At 44.4% G+C, this 19837-nt stretch overlaps 1 protein-coding gene across 1 annotated transcript in view; it reads left to right on the top strand.

The window, feature by feature from the left end:
* LOC122796504 (cytosolic 5'-nucleotidase 1A-like) overlaps window positions 1-15962 on the top strand; it is a 385824-nt gene extending 369862 nt beyond the window's left edge. Inside the window, exon 6 of the mRNA XM_044065040.1 lies at window positions 14774-15962. Coding sequence (XP_043920975.1) covers window positions 14774-15157 — 384 coding nt within the window. The 3' untranslated portion in view covers window positions 15158-15962. The remainder of the gene's footprint in view (window positions 1-14773) is intronic.
* Window positions 15963-19837: the final 3875 nt, after the last annotated feature.

Here is a 19837-nt window from a genome sequence, read left to right as displayed (position 1 = left end):
AGTGGTTAGGGGACAACACTGTCCTTTATGTTGAGCTCCAGATATTGTCTTCTCTATTTTTGACTGCATGTGAGTTTTTCACCTTCTTTTTCTTTGCACAAAAATATTTCCTTTCTAGTAAATTCAACATGCAAGATTTGAGGTACTTGGGGTTGGTGCATTATGGGTAAGGGAAAGCTTAAGAGTTTTTGGTTGCCATGAGCTATAGCAACAGCCGAGTCAGATCTGAGGGATCACATCCAAACCCATTAGTTGAGGAAGAATAAAAATGGACAACACAGATGGAACGTTATAGTAAGTACATAACTTCTTTTTACCATCTTCTGAGCCACCAGCTTCTGCTCCATTACAGATGTTTACTTGGAAGACCACCCTCCTTATAGCCATCACTTCAACCAGGTGAGTCTTGGAGGTATAAGGTCTGATGTGCAAGGAACCCTTCACTGTGTTCCATAGAAACAGGGTAACCCTAAGAATGAATCCCTCCTTTATGCCTAGAATCCTTGAATCAAGCTATACATTTGCCAATATTCTTCTCTAACCCACAGAATAAAGCAGAGCATTACCCGAATGTACGTTGACAGATCAGCTATTACCTGGACAAGACAAAATTCCTTAAAGAGAAGAGTAATTACTGGTGGCCTTTGTTGAAGGAAGAGAGTGCAGACCCGTCTTCAAACAGACTGAGTGGATAGCCAGCTCCAACACCTTCTTTGATGTCCATCATGGTAAGCCACTGCCAACCCATGTCAAGGCTCACTCCAGACACGATGCAGCCTCCACTGCCTTTCTTAAAGGTGTTTATAAATAGGCTATACTGGAACCTGGCACATCAACATCTGATGTTAAGTTGTCAATCTTGCCTTCATTCTTGCTGGATGGGTTCGGAGCTGATCCTCGGCTCTGACTCGGCCACTTACTAAAGCTCGAGAGCTTATTTTACCGGCTCGAGGCAACCCTATATCCCATGATGCTAGGCGATAACTCCCCAGATCTCGTTTGCCGCTTTAAACTTGCGAGATGTATTTTACCGGCTCCTGGTAAGTCTTTAAATATATAGTGTTCAGTCACCCTTTTTAGTTAATTTTTCACAAAAACCAGTTGTTTTTCAGTAGTTAGCGACTACCTTAAATTCTATTCCTGTGTATACCTTCCCTTTTTATCCCTTATATCCCTCCCCCTCCACTCTTAGGTTAGGCCTTAAGCCCGCCCCTTTCCTAATTTTTCTTAAGGATCCTGTGGAGTGTTTGGGTGTGTCAGTATCCTAATTAATATTTTTATTGTTATTTTATTGTTTTTCAGTGGTGTGTGTGTGTGTGTTTTCTCTTCCTTTTGTGATCCCTCGACACTGTTATGTCGAAGGAACCAAAGGAAACTAAGGTCTCAGGCTTTAAGAAGTGTGACTCGTGCTGTCAGAAAATGTCTCTGACAGACGGTCACACTTCTTGTGTTATTGCCTGGGACCCCTGCACCTGCAGGACTCTTGTTCTGTGTCATGCATTCAGTCCAAGAGTCCTGCAGGAGCTGAAACAAACTTATACTGAGGGGCTTGTTAAGGCCGAGGGCTCCCGACTAAGTCTGCATCGGGGAGGCCTTCGAAACCAGCAAAACCGTCGGCTCCGAGTACTAAGCCTTCGGCTGCTGGCACCTTGTCTGTGCCTAGATCGGCTCCGGCTGGAGCCGATCCCTCTGAGTCACAGGTTCCGGTCTCGGCACCACGCGGTGCCAATACCTCTGAGTCCATGCATTCACTGTCGGCTCCGGCTGGAGCCGACATGTCCTCGGCTCCTTTGGCTCCATCCATATCTAAGAAGAGGTCAAGATCCCCTTCATTGGAGTCCATCCATTCGGCTCCAAGATCTCCCCTGCTCTCGGAGCGGAGCCATCGGAGCCGATCTTCTCGGTCATCCAGACTTTTAGATCACGACCTTGAGAGAGTGGTAAGTAGGCTGTTAAAGTCTCAGGCACTGGCCCAGATGATCTGTAGCCCGTCTCATCAGACAGTAGCTATTACAACTCCACCTATTTTTCCTCCTTCAACTCTCCCTCAGAGTTCGGAGCCGGAGCTCCTCGGAGCCGTGACTGTTGTGGCGTCAGAGCCGATACCTCCCCCTTCGGCTCCTTCGTCTTCCGCTCCGATCTCCTCCTTGATGCCTTCATTGGACGGATCCGGGCGCCTGGTCTCTCTCGTCGGCTCCGAGGGGGCGAGTGGCACCGGACCATTGTCCGACCCCGTTCTCCCTCTCAGAGCGTCGGCGCTGGTGAGCTTGGCCCCGACAACGGCCTCCGAGCCTTCCCTGTCGGTGCGGCCTGGGGTTCCTACCTCTTCGGAGCAGTGGCCCTCTGGCCTTTCTGATAGGGGAGCCTTCGAGGTGATGAGGAGTGGACTAGCCCCAGGGCATAGTCAATGGTCAGCTCCATCAGCTCCTTCCACTACAGTGCCTGCTGATGTCTCTTCCCACTCTCTTGCTCCCGGACCCAGAGATCCAACGCCTCAGGTTTCCCCACTGGGAATTTCTTCCTCTTCCGAGGCTTCTCCTGACCTGTCAGCGGAGCCTCCGCGAAGAGGACATGTAAGAGGAAGCATGTAGACTCCCCTGAGTCCATTACATCTGACACCGACTTGGATGAGTCGGAGGGATCCCCAAAGTCCCCCTCTGAGGATGTCTCTTTCTCAGACATCCTAGAAATCCTAAAGCAGAGGGGGAACTGGTCTTTCCTTAATCCTTCCGAGGACGAGTCGGTGTACCTGGAGGCGTTTGGTTCTCGACCCTCCACCTCCTGGGTGTCTCCGCCTTTCGACCCCCTTATGAAAATAGTGGCTCGGAAGGCATGGTCGGCCCCGGATTCTGTGGAACCACCCCTCGGAGGCCATCTAAATTCATCACAGCACCAGTTGACAAACAATTCCTAACAAAAGGTGTACCGGCAGATGCCATGGTGGTGGCTGCAGCCACCAAGAAGGCTCTAGCTGATCCTTCAGTACCTATCCATCCTCCTAATAAGGATTCTAGGACCATGGATAGGTACAGTAAGCGGATGTTTTCTTCAGCGACCTTTGCCATGCGGTCGCTGAATTACTTGTCACTTCACCTGCCTTCAGAGAGATATTCTCAAAGAGTTGGGAGAAGTCTCACAGGATCCATCAGCTGCTGGGTCCCAGGATAAAATAAACTCACAGCTTGGAACCCTGAACTCGATTGTTAACTCCTTTATGCGTCTAATTTCATATGCAGCCGATGGAGCGAGTAGGCCGCGGGCACAGGAGTGGCCTTAAGGCGTGACGCCTGGATGTGGCTGTGTAATTTCGCGGACCCTTTCAAGGCGTCCTTCACAAATTCCCCTTTTGATGGTTCGGCTTTGTTCGGACCTCAAGTGAAAGACACCTTGACCAGATGTGAACAAGATGGCAAGACTCTTTCTGCCATAGGAGTCCGTTTCTCCACCCCTTCAAGACCATACCCTAAGGGTCAGAAGGGTGGGAAAATGTGGTTCCGCAAATCTCAAGGAGTCACGCCGGACGCAAGAGGTCAGTTTATCCCCAGAGGCAGAGGGGGTAACAACAACAGACGCCGCCCTAGGGGCAGAGGGGGTCCGCAGAACCAGGGTAGCAGGGAGCCTCTCTCTGACAAACCCTTCCAGCATCCCTGAGATGTTGCCCGATTGTCCACCTTCTGAGGCAGTCGGGGGAAGATTATCGCTGTACCCAATAGCCTGGCTTTCCCTTACTCAAGACAAATGGGTACAGTCGATCATATCCGAGGGTTACAAAATTCCCTTTATCCAAACCCCAATTCAGCAAAAGGGAACCCTTCCAGACGTTCCACCTGGTCTAAGGGAACTAGCAGTATCAGAGATATCAAAACTGCTAGCAAAAAGAGCCATCCAGCCAGTCCCAGCAGACCAACTAGGATCCGGAATCTACTCAAGGTTCTTTTTGGTACCGAAAAAGACGGGACTGGAGACCAATATTAGATTTCAGCAAACTAAACAAGTTTGTAAAGAGAACAAGATTCTGGATGGTCACGCTACAGTCCATTCTACCCTTTCTGGGCAAGGACAATTGGATGTGCTCCGTGGACCTTCAGGATGTGTACTATCACATCAAAATTCACAGGCGCTCCAGAAGGTTTCTCCGCTTTTGGCTGGGAGCCAGTCACTACCAGTTCAGAGCCCTGCCCTTTGGTCTCACTACAGCCTCCATGGTGTTCACCAAATGTATGGCAGCAGTTACGGCTCACCTGAGACAGCAAGGATTCCAGGTGTTTCCATATCTAGACGACTGGCTCCTCACTGCCACCACCAGGCATCAACTTCTCCAAGCCAGAGCTTACACCATTCACATTTGCAGAGGGCTAGGAATCTCTATAAATTTCGAAAAGTCTGCCTTGTTGCCTTGTCAGTCTGTTACCTTTATAGGCGCCAACTTGAACACCGTACAACTTTCAGCAAAGTTAACAGATCAAAGGGTCTTAGATATTCAAAACCATGTCCATGTTCTTCTTCAGAGCGACAAAATTCAGGCCAGGTATGTCCTGAAAGTATTGGGTCTTATGGCGGCCGCCATAACACTTCTTCCCTTGCGCTTTTACATGCGTCTTCTACAGTGGATGCTTTTCGCCCAATGGTCTTTTCAGCAACTCCCCATGCACCACAAGATCATAACTCCAACTTGCAAAAGTCATCTGTCCTGGTGGATATTGTCCCCTCAAGTCCATCAAGGCAGACCCTTTGTTCCTCCTCCTCCCCCGGTCGCCACAGTGACATCGGACGCCTTCCTGATCGGGTGGGGGGGGGGGCATTTTCAGGGCAGGATGGGTCCATGGCACTTGGCAACCATTTGAACGCCACCTGCACATAAATGTCCTAGAAATGAGAGCAGTGCTTTTAACGTTGCAAGCTCTCCACGACTCTCTTCCCCTAGGAACTACTGCAATCCGAAAGGACAATATGTCTGTAGTGTGGTATATCAACAAGCAAGGCGGAACCAAGTCCTATCCCCTGTGTCGAGAGGCACTCAGACTTTGGCAATGGACAATCTCCTCTCAACGGTTTCTGATAGCAACGCATATCCCCGGGAAATCCAACATCATAGCGGACAGGTTGAGCAGAGCTATACTCATGCCACACGAGTGGTCTCTCAAACAATCTGTGGCGGAAGAGATTTTTCAGAAGTGGGGCCTTCCTTGCGATCTTTTTGCTACACCCCAAAACAGCAAATTCCCCGATTTCTTCACCCTCTTCCCTCTTCCAGGCCATCCCCTCAGAGACGCTCTAGTCCAAGATTGGCCTCGGGGACTTCTCTATGCCTTTCCACCCTTTCCTCTAATCCCACAAGTAATTCAGAAAGCAACCGCCTTGAGAGCCAAGTTGATTCTCATTGCCCCTTATTGGCCTCGACAGATATGGTTTCCGTTCCTACATCGTTATCTTTTGGTACAGCCTTGGCATCTGGACCCAGCTCCAGATCTGTTGACCCATCAGTCGGGGCAGCTGCACCAATCCCTACATTCTCTCAACCTCACTGCTTGGTTGCTCCACTTCAGTCCTTAGCCAGGCTTCCTATGATTTCTAATCCCGTCCGGGATATCATAGTAGCTTCCCTTAAATCTTCCACCAGAAGGATTTACACTAGTAAATGGAAACGTTTCTCCTTTTGGGCAAAGGCAAGGAATATAGATCCCATTACTGCCCCAATTCATTCGGTCTTAGACTTCCTAGCCGAAATCTTTCATTCAGGGTCTTCTGCCTCTACAGTAAAGGTTCAGTTGGCAGCCATATCGAATTTTCATACATCATGTCCAATAAGCTTTGCAAAGCTTTCCTTAAAGGTGTATATTTACTTAAGCCTCCGATCAAAGACCCTCCACCTCAGTGGGATCTTAATTTAGTCTTAACATCCTTGATTCTTCCCCCCTTTGAACCTGCGGTCTCCTGTTCATTGAAATTTCTTTCCTGGAAGACACTCTTCCTAGTCGCCATTACTTCTGCTAGGAGAGTATCTGAGCTTCACGCCCTCTGCATTCGTCCCCCCTACTTAATCTTCAATAAAGACAGAGTTTCTCTAAGGACTAATCCATCCTTCTTCCAAGGTGGCTTCGCAGACAAATTTAAATCAATCAATTGATCTCCCAGTTTTTTTCCCAAACTATACTAATAGAGCGGAGCAAAAGCTACATTATCTAGATGTTCACCGCCAGCTCCGATACTATTTGGATAGAACCAAACAAATAAGGAAGTCTGATCAACTGTTTTATATGCAGAAAATAAGAAAGGCCTTCCTGTTGCTAAGGTAACCCTATCTAGGTGGCTGTCTTCTGTGATTACATCTATTTATCAACTCAGAGGCAGGAAATTAACTTCTAAGCCAAAAGCCCATTCAACTAGAGCACTAGCTACATCTACAGCTTTTCAAGCTAGACTACCAATAGACACTATCTGTGCGGCAGCCACATGGGCCTCTCCTCATACCTTTGTTTCGCATTACAAATTGGACATGTCCTCCAGGGACAGAGCAACATTTGGTTCCACCATTCTTAAGAGTCTGTTCCAATGAGCCACCCAGGATGAAGGTGCTAGGGACACGGTCCCATCCAGCAAGAATGAAGGTGAGATTGACAACTTAACATTGAGAAGGTATGTACCTACCATAACGTTCCATGTTAGTTGTCTTCTCTCGCCTTCTTTCTTGCGTCCCACCATCCCCCTAGCCTGGACAGACCGAGAAGATCTTCCCTTCCTTGAAGGGTTCTTGTATTCCCTTGTTCACCATCTAGGTGTCCTAGGATATAATATAGTGTAGATAACGATCTTTGGGGGGTTTTATCCCTCTTCCTCCTCCTTCCAGTTGGAGGATTTTGTTTTATTGGCCTATGCTAGGTTTTTCAGCTTCCAAACGAGATCTGGGGATTTATCGCCTAGCATCATGGGATATAGGGTTGCCTCGAGCCGGTAAAATAAGCTCTCGAGCTTTAGTAAGTGGCCGAGTCGGAGCCGAGGATCGGCTCCGAACCCATCCAGCAAGAAAGAAGGCGAGAGAAGACAACTAACATGGAACGTTGTGGTAGGTACATAACTTCTCATCCACACCTTTACTTAACACTTACGTTTAGCCAATGCCTCTAGGGCTAGGGCAGGGTTGCAACTGCTATTGTACAAAACTTGTTTTCCCAAGGGCCAACAGACAACCAGCCCTCAACTAGTAGCTTTGGGAGTCCTCCCAAGGATCACTACTGCAACATCGAATATGAAAAATATAGTACAGTTGTGTCACACTTACCATAATTGTAGATGTACGCATAGATCAATGTTGCAGTGCAAATTGCCACCTCATCCCCTGCCTTTGCAGTTTGAACATAATTGGTTTCCTCCCCTACCCCTGGCCAAAAAAATGTTGACATCAGGAAGGGTTCTTCTGTACTCAGGCATCAGGCTGCTGCTCACTGTCCAGAAAAACCTGAAGATGGCACCAGCATATGCCCCTCTTATACCCTGATATCCAAAGATTGGCCACTGGACGTCCATCAGCTTGGGATTATGAAAAGACTCTGGAAATCAGGCTTGATTGCATACTTCTGCATGGCAGGAAGACCCAAGCATCAGTACCACATTAATCTATTCAAACGTCTACAATTTTGGTAAGTGTGATGCAGTCGTATTTTCTTCTTTAAATTTTTTTTACTAGGAAAATTGTTTCGTTAGTAACCCTTAGTTCAGTTAAGAGTATTTGAGTTGTAAGCTTTGATGGCCATTCCTCCCATCCTTGTTTTTTTTTTTTACAAAGATGGGGTTACCCTTAGAACTAATCCTTCCTTTATGCCCATGGTGAGTATTGAGTTGTCCTTGAACCAGGCTACCAATCTCCTGAATTTCTTTCCTTCTCAAAACACAAAGGGGAAAAATTCTAGCTTTAGTGGATGTGTATAGGCAGCTTAAATTGTACCAGAACAAAACTAAGTATATTAGGAAATTGGACCAGATCTTTTGTCTCTTCAAGAAAAAGAAATTGGGTTTGCCAGTCTGTAAGGAAACAATGTATTCCTGGATTTCCAAAGCAATTTCCTTTTGTTACTTTTTTTTTTGAAATGACCCCCCACCTCTGTCAAGGCTCATTCCACCAGAGCATTAGCATCTTCTGGAGCTTTTTTCAAGGGCTTAGATTCTAAAACTATTCTTGAAGTAGCTATTTGGTTCATTGTCCACACTTTTTACAGGCTTTGTGTTTTCTAGAGCTAGAACAGAATTTGCAAGGGCCATTCTGCAGGGCTTATTAGACCACAGCTGTGCTCTTACTTCCTCCTCCCTTCCTTCTGAACAACTTTAGTACTGTCACATCTATCAGTAGTACTGCAACAATAATCTTGGAAGTTGTGTAAGAACTTATCATAACAGATGCCCTACTGATCACTGTTAACAGTATTACTTCCCTCCCTCCTGTCTCCTTTGACTTTTGTATTCTTCTGGCCTTGGTGGACTTGTTTCCTTTTTTCCTTCTCTTTGGTGGATGTGTACATAATGTGTATAGTTCTCTCTCCTTCTGCTTCAGTGTTTTGGTGTGGGGCAGGTAAGTTCTGTGGTAATTCACACTTGTATGTCCTTCATGTACCTCCTGCCTTTGGGCTCAAGTCGTATGTCAGATGTATGGTGTGAAAGGAAAGTACTCAGACTTTGGTATGATGTCTAGATGTGCTTGGCAGGATGTCCTATCTGTCAGTAATACTGCAACAGTGATCAATAGGATGTCTGTTATGGTACGTTCTTGCATATCTGTACTTTATTTATATTGCTAATTATACAGTTAAGCATGCATTTTCATATTTCTGTAAATATCTCAAACATGCACTCAGAATGTAATCTCTTGCTGTTGTGGAAAAGCTTATGTCTAGTTAATAAAAGTGTTCTAACAGTAAATGTCTAGGTTGTTTAGTTTCCAAGATATGCCAGTTTGCTTGTGAATGGTTAGCAAATATTATTCTGGGTTTGTGAAAATTTTATTATAGTAATTATGGAAAGATCATGGATACATTAAGTAAAGAATACTTCATACGGATAGCATTGTTATTTATACAGGTTAATAGGTTTTAGTCACAAAAATGTATGTATGTGTTTGTCTTATGCTTTTTTGTAGGCTGCTAGAGGTGAGACATTCCCTATCACATATGTTAATGTGTTAAATACAGGTGTGTGTGTGTGTGTGTGTGTGTGTGTATACACACTTTCATTTTGCATATCTATATCGATACATAAGTCACCTGTATGCATATATGAATAGGCAATATTTTTTGGGGGGAAAAAATGAGAGTTTGATAACCAGAGATGTTCTTCGTTTTCCATTGCTGCAGTCCTTACTATTGGGTATAGTCCGCATCCAGTCGGCCCGAATACCAGAGTATAAGACTGACGTCGGTCAGGGCGCATTAGTCTGACGTCAGTACGTCAGGGTACTAATGCGCATGACCGGCGTCATATCCTCAGTCTTTTGTGGTCCGATGCAGAAGCAGTTTTGCGAGTGCAGGTTGGCGTTCTGAAATATTTCCGGAGTTTCAGACCGAATCAGAGTTGGCTAAGTATCCCGTTGGGGAACATTTTGGTTTTTCTTGCCTCAGTATTTAACCGGATGTCAGAAAAGTGAATAACTGTATTTCTTGTGGGAAACAAATACCTCATAGGGATTACCATACATTGTGTATACCTTGTTTAGGGCCTGAGCACGGCGTTGTTGGTTGCCGCTCTTGTGCTAGGTTTAACAAACGCACTATTAAGAGGAGGTTAGACTGTGCCAGATTAGTGTTTGGGAAGCGTTGCAATTATAAAATGCCGACGGATGCTCCACGCCCAAGAAGCGCAAAGACAAAACAGCGAAGCCTAGGGTTGATGAACCGGCAGTCCCGGACGTCGGTTCTTTAGGAGGCTCAGTGGAGCCAGAGGTTTTGCCAGGAGTTTCTATGGAGTCTCAGGCAGAAACTTTACTGTTACAGGATGTACCCTCTCAGGAGGCAGGCCAGGCTGAGGGGGCTTCTCAGGTAACTATTCTTCCCTCTCTTCCCACAGTAGTTAGAGCCTCTCCTTCTGTTGCCAAAACTTCTTTCAGAGGTAGGCCAAGTTCAGCTTCAGTAGGGGCTTCTCCTAGCATTTGGGTTCTGTACCTAAGAAACATATGCTTAAAATGGCAGAAGATTTGATTACTATGATTAGAGGTTCTATGGGCCCTCCTGATAAGAGGCCTAGGGTGGAACCAGAGTTTGACAGTTTTGAACAGGGTTCAGGGGCTTCTGAGTCTTCTGGGGAAGATTTGCAGGAGTATCCTCATTATTCTGATTCTGATGTGGATGATGCCACTCCCTCGGCTTCTCCTCCTGAGGATTTTTCATTTTCAGAGACTCTGCATTCCATGAGGGAGCACTTTAAATGGGAAGGCCAGGATTACTCTGATTCCAGGAAGAGGCTTAGGGAATTCTTGTTTTTACCCCAGCATAGGCCCTTAGCTATACCTCCTGTGTTGAATGTGGTGGAAGATGTTTTTGCAGAGGCTTCCCTGAACCCTGATTCTTTGCCTCCTGCTCCTGTTAAACCTGATAGGTACTATAGGGTGCCCGAAGCTCATAAGTATTTGTTTAAGAGTCCTAGGGGACCCAGAAACTGTTTCTCAGGGGCCTAAAGGTGTTAAGGCCTCTGTGGTTAAAAATCCTGTTCCCACTGACAAAGAGGCATTGGATAGGTGGGGTAAGAAAGTGTATACTTCTTCCACTCTAGCCATGAGGCGTTGAATTGTCAGTTTCACATGCTGAAATATCAAAATTATCTCCTTTCACAATTGAAATCTAAGGTGGATGCTTTATGGAAGGTATTGATTGTAAAGAATTGCTGGATTTAGTTTATGTGTCTGAACAAGTGGGCAAGCATTCTTTGCAATGTGGTTTTGATGCTGTGCAGGCCTCCTCGAGGGTGGCTGCCACTAGTTCTGTTCTTCGCAGGCATGCCTGGTTGAGGGATCAAAATTTGGCTGAGCATGTTAAAACAAGGATTTTGGATGCTCCTTTACAGTCTGATGTGTTGTTTGGTTCACCTGTGGAAGCAGTTTTAAAGAAAATGGAGGACAAAGCTAAATCTATGCAAACTGTTAAAGATTTTTGCAGGTACAGCCACGAAGTTTAGTAGAAATTGGCCTGCTAAGGGGTGGACATATCCTGCTTATGATTCCCAGTCTAGGGGTAGGTCTAGACGTGGTAGGGGCAGGGCTCAAGGTTCTTTTAGGCCTAGAACAGGGAGTTCACCTGCTCAGACTTCTGGTGAGGGCAGGGGTCAGTCCTTCTTAAACAGACCCAATGACCTGCCTTTTCAGCTGCCAGTAGATTCTCCTCTGGCAGCTCCTTTGGGAGGACGACTGTCTCTTTTCAAAGAAAATTGGGATTTAATTACTCAAGACAGATGGGTGTTGGACATCATTCACCACGGTTACAGATTTTATTTCCATACAATGCCCCCTTTCAAAGGCATGCCAGACGTTCCTCCTCCACAAAGAAAAGAGGCTCACAAGCAAGTTTCTCAGTTACTCCAAATGGGGGCCATTCAGCCAGTCCCTGTATCAGAAAGGGGCCTAGGATTTTATTCTCGCCTGTTCCTTGTACCAAAGAAGGGGAACACGTGGAGACCGATTTTGGATTTGTCTCTCCTCAACACTTATCTGGACATTCCCAAGTTCAAGATGTTGACGTTACAACAGCTTTTACCCCTGCTGGGCAAAGATCACTGGATGGTAACTTTAGATCTCAAGGAAGCTTACCTTCATGTGCCTATCAGGCTAAGTTACAGGAAGTATCTGCGGTTTCGAGCTGGAGATTCTCATTATCAGTTCTCTGCATTGCCCTTTGGCTTATCTACTGCGCCCAGAATATTCACAAAGGTTCTGGCTCCAGTAATAGCTTACTTCACGCTACAAGGAATTCAAATCTATCCTTATTTAGACGACTGCCTGATTCTGGCTCAAGTAAAGGAAGACCTTCTACAGCATCTGGAATATGTTATAGCAGTGCTAAGATGCGGTATTCTGTGAACGAAATAAAGTCCAGTCTAGTACCCTCTCAAGACATGTGCTTTCTGGGTGTGAGACTGAATACAGCAGCCCAGATGGCCTCCTTAACGCCGCCCAAAGGAAAGAGTCTATCACTTTACTTCCATCAACTATCTCATCAGTCCGTGCTGACTGCAAAGACAGTCCTTCAAGCATTAGGGTTCATGGCATCTTGTATTCTGGTGCTTCCCAATGCCAAACTGCATATGAGGAAGTTACAATGGTATCTCAAAAATGTATGGACACAGCACTGCCAGGATTTAGACACTGTCATTCAAATAATACCTTGCCTTCAAAGAGAATTTTTGTGGTGGGCTCAGGAATGTCACCTAAACAAGGGACTCTCTGTGACCCGGCCAGAGGCGAGTCAGATTTTAACGACAGATGCCTCGGACATTGCTTGGGGAGCTCATCTAAATGGAAAGTGGATACAAGACAAGTGGCCTGCCAGACTACAACATCTACATATCAACATGAAGGAGATGTTAGCAGTCCAGTTTGCATTAATGGCTTTCAAGGAGTTACTTCTTCCAGGGCAGGTGTTGATTCTAACAGACAACACAACTGTTATGTGGTACATCAACAAGCAAGGGGAACACATTCTTATCCTCTATGCAGGCAAGCAATGATTTTATGGGAGACTGCTAAGCTTGCAACTAACTCTTCAGGCAAGGTTTCTGCCAGGAGCACAGAACTCCTTAGCAGATGTGTTAAGCAGACAAATCATGGATCCCCACGAGTGGAAACTGGATCTTCATGTATTTCAGAAATTGACAGTGTCATGGGGAACTCCAGACATAGATCTGTTCGCTTCTCCACTAAACCACCAGCTGCCAAAGTATTGCACAAAGGGGTTTCATCACACAGCTTGGAAAGTGGATGCTCTGTCTTTCAGTTGGAAAAACCTTCATGTGTATGCCTTTCCACCTCTGCCTCTTCTTCCAAAGGTACTATTAAAGGTCAGACAAGACAGGCCAAGGATGATTTTGATAGCTCCAGATTGGCCTCGGCAACACTGGTACCCACTACGGAGTCTGGTAAAGAAGCCTCCATGGCCTTTACCTCTGATTCCTCATCTGTTATCTCAGAAGGACGGTCATCTGCTCAATGTCAAGCTTCACTCTCTTCATCTAACAGCCTGGCATATTCTGTGTTGAAACACAGCAGGTCTCAACTTCCTCAACAAGTTTTAAATGTGATTATGGAAGCTAGAAGACCTAGTACAAGGAGAGTGTACGCAGAAAAATGGAAGAGATTTTTATTTTGGAGTACAGCAAAGAATTTGGAGATTTCTGAGCCTAATTTGAGTGTGGCTCTTCAATATCTTACTGAGTTATTGGACAAAGGCTTGTCCTTCTCTTCCATTAAGATTCATGCTGCAGCAATTTCAGCTCACTATGATTGTGACCCACCTTTGTTTTCACATCCTTTGTTCAAGCAGTTTCTTAGAGGGGCAAAGAATATAAGACCCCACGTAGAGCTCCTACTCCTGCTTGGGATCTCAATTTTGTGTTGGAAAAACTTACTCTACAACCTTTTGAGCCTGCAGCTACTGCTGAATTGAAATACTTGTCATGGAAGACTGCTTTTCTGTTGGCTATTACTTCTGCAAGAAGGGTGTCTGAGTTGCAGGCCCTTATGGCAGTAGCCCTTTTTGATTTTCCATAAGGATAGGGTATCATTACGTACTAATCCTTCCTTTATGCCTAAGGTGGTTTCTAGTGTGGCTTTAAACCAAACTATTCATTTACCTACTTTTTATGCAGACCCCCAAAATAAAGGGGAAAAGATTTTGCATACTTTAGATGTACACAGGCAATTGCGTTATTACTTAAGCAGGACTAAGGATTTTAGGCAGTCTCAGCAGTTGTTTGTTTCTTTTGCTTTGAATTGCAGGGCAAGCCTGTGTCAAAACAAACTATTTCTAGGTGGATTGGCTTTTGCATTGCATTTTGTTATTCCCATCATGGCAAAGAGATTCCAGCTGGGATTAGGCCTCATTCCACTAGGGCTACTGCCACTTCAACAGCATTTCTACGGGGGGTGGCAACTAAGGATATTTTGGAAGCAGCTACTTGGAGTTCAGTGCATACTTTCTCTAAGCATTATCACCTTCCTATCTACTCTAAGTCTAGGGCTGGTTTTGCCACAGCTGTTTTGCAAGGCATGTTGTCAGCTCCTGCTTCTTTCTGATTTGCCAGCCTCCCTTACCTCTGCTTTGGGATTCTACCCAATAGTAAGGACTGCAGCAATGGAAAACGAAGAACATAGTACAGTTTTGTACCTACCATAAATGTAGATGTTCGAGGATTCCATTGCTGCAGTCCCCTCCCTCCTTCCCTCTGTGTTTAGGGGTGGTTGTGTAGGTGAGTTTACATGCTTATATTTTTGTATGTATTGTTCATGTTTTGGTGCAGGTATTTTGGGCCTTGTCTTTTTAGGGTCTTCTGACATCTGGGGCAAGAAAAGACTGAGGATATGACGCCGGTCATGCGCATTAGTACCCTGACGTACTGACGTCAGACTAATGCGCCCTGACCGACGTCAGCCTTATACTCTGGTATTCGGGACGACTGGATGCGGACTATACCCAATAGTAAGGACTGCAGCAATGGAATCCTCGAACATCTACATTTATGGTAGGTACAAAACTGTACTTTTTTCCTAGATGAGTCTTGACATGTTTTTTGTCTTTCCATTTAGGGACCTCTTAAGTGCTTTCTGGAGGCTCTGGGGAAGCTACAGCGAAAGTTCTATGCTAAAGATGAACGTTTAGACTGTCCCATACGGACTTACCTAGTTACGGCAAGGAGTGCTGCAAGTTCTGGGGCTCGAGCTCTGAAGACACTACGAGACTGGGGTTTGGAGATAGATGAAGCACTTTTCCTAGCTGGAGCTCCTAAGGGACCAATTTTGGAGAAAATCCGCCCTCACATTTTCTTTGATGATCAGATGTTCCACATTGAAGGCGCTCAGCAGCTAGGTACCATAGCAGCACATGTCCCATATGGTATTGGCCAAAAATATAATAAATCTACTCCCAAAGAACAAGCTCCTCCAAAAGAGCAAGCACCTCCAAAAGCCTAAAACTGCACTATTAATTCCCACAGTCAGCCTTTTACATTGTGTACAGTTTGTTTTTTACGAGAATGATACTTTTGGTTTACAGAGATGATTTAAAAAAGTCTCATTTGTTTACGCTGATGTTTTAATATAAAATGAGTAAAATGTTTTGAAAAACTAGCTTATTAGCAGTTGTGTTTTGGTAAAAACAGAAAAGATGTTATAGATTTGGCTTGCATTTAATTGCATTTGTTGACTTTATACTGTTTGCCAGGGTGCAAAACATTTATTTTCCAGTCAGAATTTTACTTTGTTTCCTAATATAGGAAATGAAAAAGCGATGTTACTTAACAGTGTTCGTGGGGGAAAATGGCTGTATTTTGAATCCTCTTTGCATACACTGGCTACAGTCTGACAAAAAATATTGTGGCTGCTCTTTCTGCCTTATTCAGCCATCCGTGGGCAGTTTTGATACTGTTTTCTAATGCACTTATTTCAGGATTAGACTAAGTAAGTCTGTTGTAAGAAATTACAGTGATGTTTTCTAAGTCTGGGGTATTTTTAACTTAAGCATGCTAGGCATTTTAAGGGTATTTAAAATAGTTGAGTTTACTACATGCAGTATGTATTGGGTGCCTTACAGCAACACTTTTATATTGGGAAGTTTAATTGTATATTTTATGTATTAGCGTGTGGGTATTTTAAGAGATTTCAGGGTGATTCCTGATTGTGTTCTGTACAATGCAGTTGTTTTTGAGGTCACAAAAGTGAAGCAGTTAAATGTATTTAAGGTAATATTTGATAGTTTAATAAAAGGTGTTACACAACAGTTGTTGGGTTGTAACTTAAAAACAGTACACATTTCTTCATGCAGTTTAGTGTCATTGCTTTACTTCCACAGAACGCTAATTGGATAAGAGGCATACCTCTCATATGCCCCCCATGTTTAAAGGATGTTCCTGATTTTGGCTCAGATTCTTTTTCATGTTCCTCTTCAAATTTCTGACTTTGTGATGCAATGTTTACAGTAAGCTAACATCATCAAATATTACAGTTAAAGACTTGTTCTTCAGGAAAATACAAGTGGACACAAATCCTGCTAACTCTAGCAACACTCCAACTAATATATTTTTTTAAATTTATCATTACTTCTTTCTTTTCCTGATACCTGTATTTGAAGTTTCATAGCCAGGAGAAACAAAATACACTAAACAGCAGGTTAAGGCTCTTTGGTTCATTGAATGTACCATTTTTTCATCATGGACATTAATTACTTAAGATGCTTTGATTTTTCTCCCTGTTTCTGTTTTAACATCAGTGTGCATTTTCTAGGATGCTTCGTGATGGAGTAATAGGCATGACACCTACTCTTCCTGTTACCATTCTTCGTAGATGAGCTGACATTTTAAAAATGGTAACTGGCCAAAACTAAATACTACATAAAGTTTTAATTTCATATATTGTTGTAGAGTCTCACCCTCCCTCTGCAAAGCAGTGATGTACAGCACCTAACTAGTTACTGAAGTATAACATTAAAATAGAGAAAAGGTCATGGTTTATGTTCCTAACTGTCTGAACATCCCCTTAGTGAGTACTCTTTGGATGTATAGCATGCTGATGTAAATCAGTGGCTTTTGATGTCCGCACAGTCATGGTTGCATTGCATGCATTCTTGTACAGTTGGAATGCCTACTTTTGCTGTTTCTTTTTTTTCATATGTTTAGACATTTGGACATCATTTCTCATTAGGTTTAAATTAAATCTGCACTGGCCATACTGTTGCTTTCATGGTGGTACACAAATTGACAAGTCTTTCTGGGTTTTGTTTAAGCAACTTTATTCTACAGAAACACATTACTATAGAGGCTGTTGACTACAACCTAAGTAACTTACATACAAACTAACTACTGGGATCATACATGCTTACTCTCTGGCTGTTTCTACAAAATGGCACTAGGAGATTACACGTGTCTGGAATTTTTACGTGCACACACATCCTTGCATTCTTCTTAAAGACATAGCACACACACACGTTACACTCTGATCTACATCCTCCCTCTTTGAGAAATAGATCATGCAATTTATCATGAAATATGTAGCATGCAGAAATCACAGATAATTTGTAGACATGCACTATACAATACTAAGTACACATATATGCAATCAAGTCTATGTTTTTGTGTATTCCACACTAGGCTTAGAAACTCGTCCATATCATGTGACATAAATCTGGGAATTGAATTTAGCAAATGGGACAGTTTCTGCAAAATGGTTGACCTGTGGAATGTTCAAGTCACCTTCTGGAACAGAATCAGACGTTTCATATGTTCATAGGTTGGCACTAGGCTATCGGCCCTAGGGCCTATACAGGCCTAGCCATAACAATTCCCTAGCTATTTCTTCCCACAATATTTACTTCCTTGGACCCCTGTCTAGCAGGGCAACTGACATGATCCCCGGGGTGAATTTCCTATCTCCCATCCAATCGTCAAGGTTCCTTTTGAAGAGGGCCAAAGAAGCGCTCTGCTTGACATGTATGGGCAGTTTATTCCAGAGTCTGGGGAGTCTCTGGGTCAGGAACCTATCCCTCCAGCATGTTTTGTTCATTGTGATGACAAGGTTTAGATCCCTGGAGCGTGTGGCTCTGAGGGATTGGGATTTCTGTAATGTAGCATGTTCAGCAGCTCTGAGTTTGACATGGCCTTGTATGTTAAGCAGAGATTGCCTCTGAGTAGACGATATGCAACCAAGTATAGCTAGAGATCGGAAGTAGTTAACTTCATTTTATCTGCAGCCTGTGGTATTCGGATCCATATTGGATCCGAGCCGGCAACTTATTTTCTAGCATCTGCTCCAAGCTCCTCCCCTACCCATAAGACACCACCATCTCCTATCTTCTCTCAGATCTCGTTTGCCGTGCCATAGTGAGCATCGTGGTCTCCTTTGCTCTGAGCTTCAGGGATAAGTAAGTTAGCTATTTCTATTTTGTGTGTAAGTGGTCGTTAGTTTTCCCTCCCTCCCCCTTTTAGTGTACGCTGTTCATCGGTTATAGCTTCAAAAAAAAAAGTTTTCTTTCTGTGAGTAGTTTTTTAGGCCCACATCCCTTCAGTGTGTGCTAGTCTGTTGTGTCCTGTCTTTAGGGAGTGGAGATTAGTTTTTAGACTATGGCTGATCAGCCTATGTCAGTTTTCAAAAAATGCACAGAGTGTGGCCCTAAGCTCTCACCAGCTGATGGTCACACTCTGTGTGTAATATGTTTGGGAGTGCCCCATTTATCAACCTAGTGTACAATTTGTGCAGGCTTCAACCCATGGGCCCTCAGGGATAGGAAGGCCAAATTGGTTGCCAAGGGTCTTCTCCCTGCCTCCATGCTGGATTCTGCCACGGCCTCGGTCTCTAGTACTCCCGCCCAACCACCCACTTAGACAGGGACTCAAACTCTCGCTCGATGTTCTTCGTGTTTCACTGTTGCAGTCATTACATTTAGGTAATCTGGTGGCAGGTTGCCCTTAGTCGGCCTGAATAACAAAGTCTTGGGTCCTGCATCAGTTGCTGTCTTCTCTTCCATGACGTCAGGTCGTCAGGGGTATAAAACATGCAGCTGACGCCATTTTAATCAGTCTTTCTTGCCCGAAGCAGAAGCAGTTAGCAAGTGCTGGTTGGCCGACTCCTGATATTTTTGTTTTTGAAATAGTCTGCTTTGAAATGGCTATTCCTTTGAACCTGCAGCATATGCCACTAAGAGTTGCTCAGTCTTTCTGAAGGCTTTAGTCTTGTCCAAGTAAAAGTGTAGCTGTCTGTGTATGTCCAAAGTATGCAGAAGTCTCTCCCCCTTATTCTGTGGTTTGGATAAAAGGTAGGCAAATGTATGGTTTGTTTAAGAGCCACTCCTTACCGATGTCAGTAAAACTTAATAATTGTATTACTTGTGGGAAGCAAATACCTCATAAGGATTTTCATTTGTACTGCATTCCTTGACTAGGCCCTGACCACAACGTGCCTTGCTGTCGGTTTTGTGCTAAATTTAACCAACGTTAAGCGTTGGTATATTTTTCCTTCTAAATACTTTGGTTCAAGATTTAACTATCCTGAAATGTCGTCGGTTAGCAATCCGACTACCAGAATTCACAAAAAACGCAAAGAAAAAGACAGAGACAGACCGTCGAGGTCCAAAAACGACGACGAAGCTTCTCCTAAGCCAGTCGCCGGTTCACCGGTACTCAGGGAGGCGCTTTCGCAGCCCCTGATGCCCGCTACTTTTGAGTCACAGGCCTCTACCAAGACCCATTCAGAGTCCGGTATGCTGCGAGATTCTCCAAGTATTGAACCCGCGGATGTCTCTCCCTTGGATGGATCCGGAGCTGCTGAGCAGGCACCAGCTTCTGATGGTGCTTTCAGGCCTAAAGATTTGTATATTAAACCGACGCCATCATCAAAAACAAGGCCAAAACCAACTTCTATGTCTAAAAAACGACGCATGAGCCACGTGCTCAGGCCCCTATGCCTAAAAAACAAATTCTCAAAATGGCTGAGGATTTAATTACCTTGATCAGGGGTTCCCAACCCCTCCTGCTAAGAGGCCTTGGCAAGGCACTGATTATGAATCTTCAGATCAGGTTGCCATTTCTTTTGATTCCTCTTCTGATCAGGAATTTTCTATTCCCCCTTATAAGGACTCTGATGTAGAAGAATCCATCCCTTCTG

The sequence above is a fragment of the Protopterus annectens genome, chromosome 1.part0 (assembly GCF_019279795.1).
Source record: "Protopterus annectens isolate FY-2018-M chromosome 1.part0, PAN1.0, whole genome shotgun sequence".
Lineage (NCBI taxonomy): Eukaryota > Metazoa > Chordata > Ceratodontiformes > Protopteridae > Protopterus > Protopterus annectens.
Note: the sequence above shows the minus strand (reverse complement) of the source record. Positions and strands in the feature narration are given on the sequence as shown.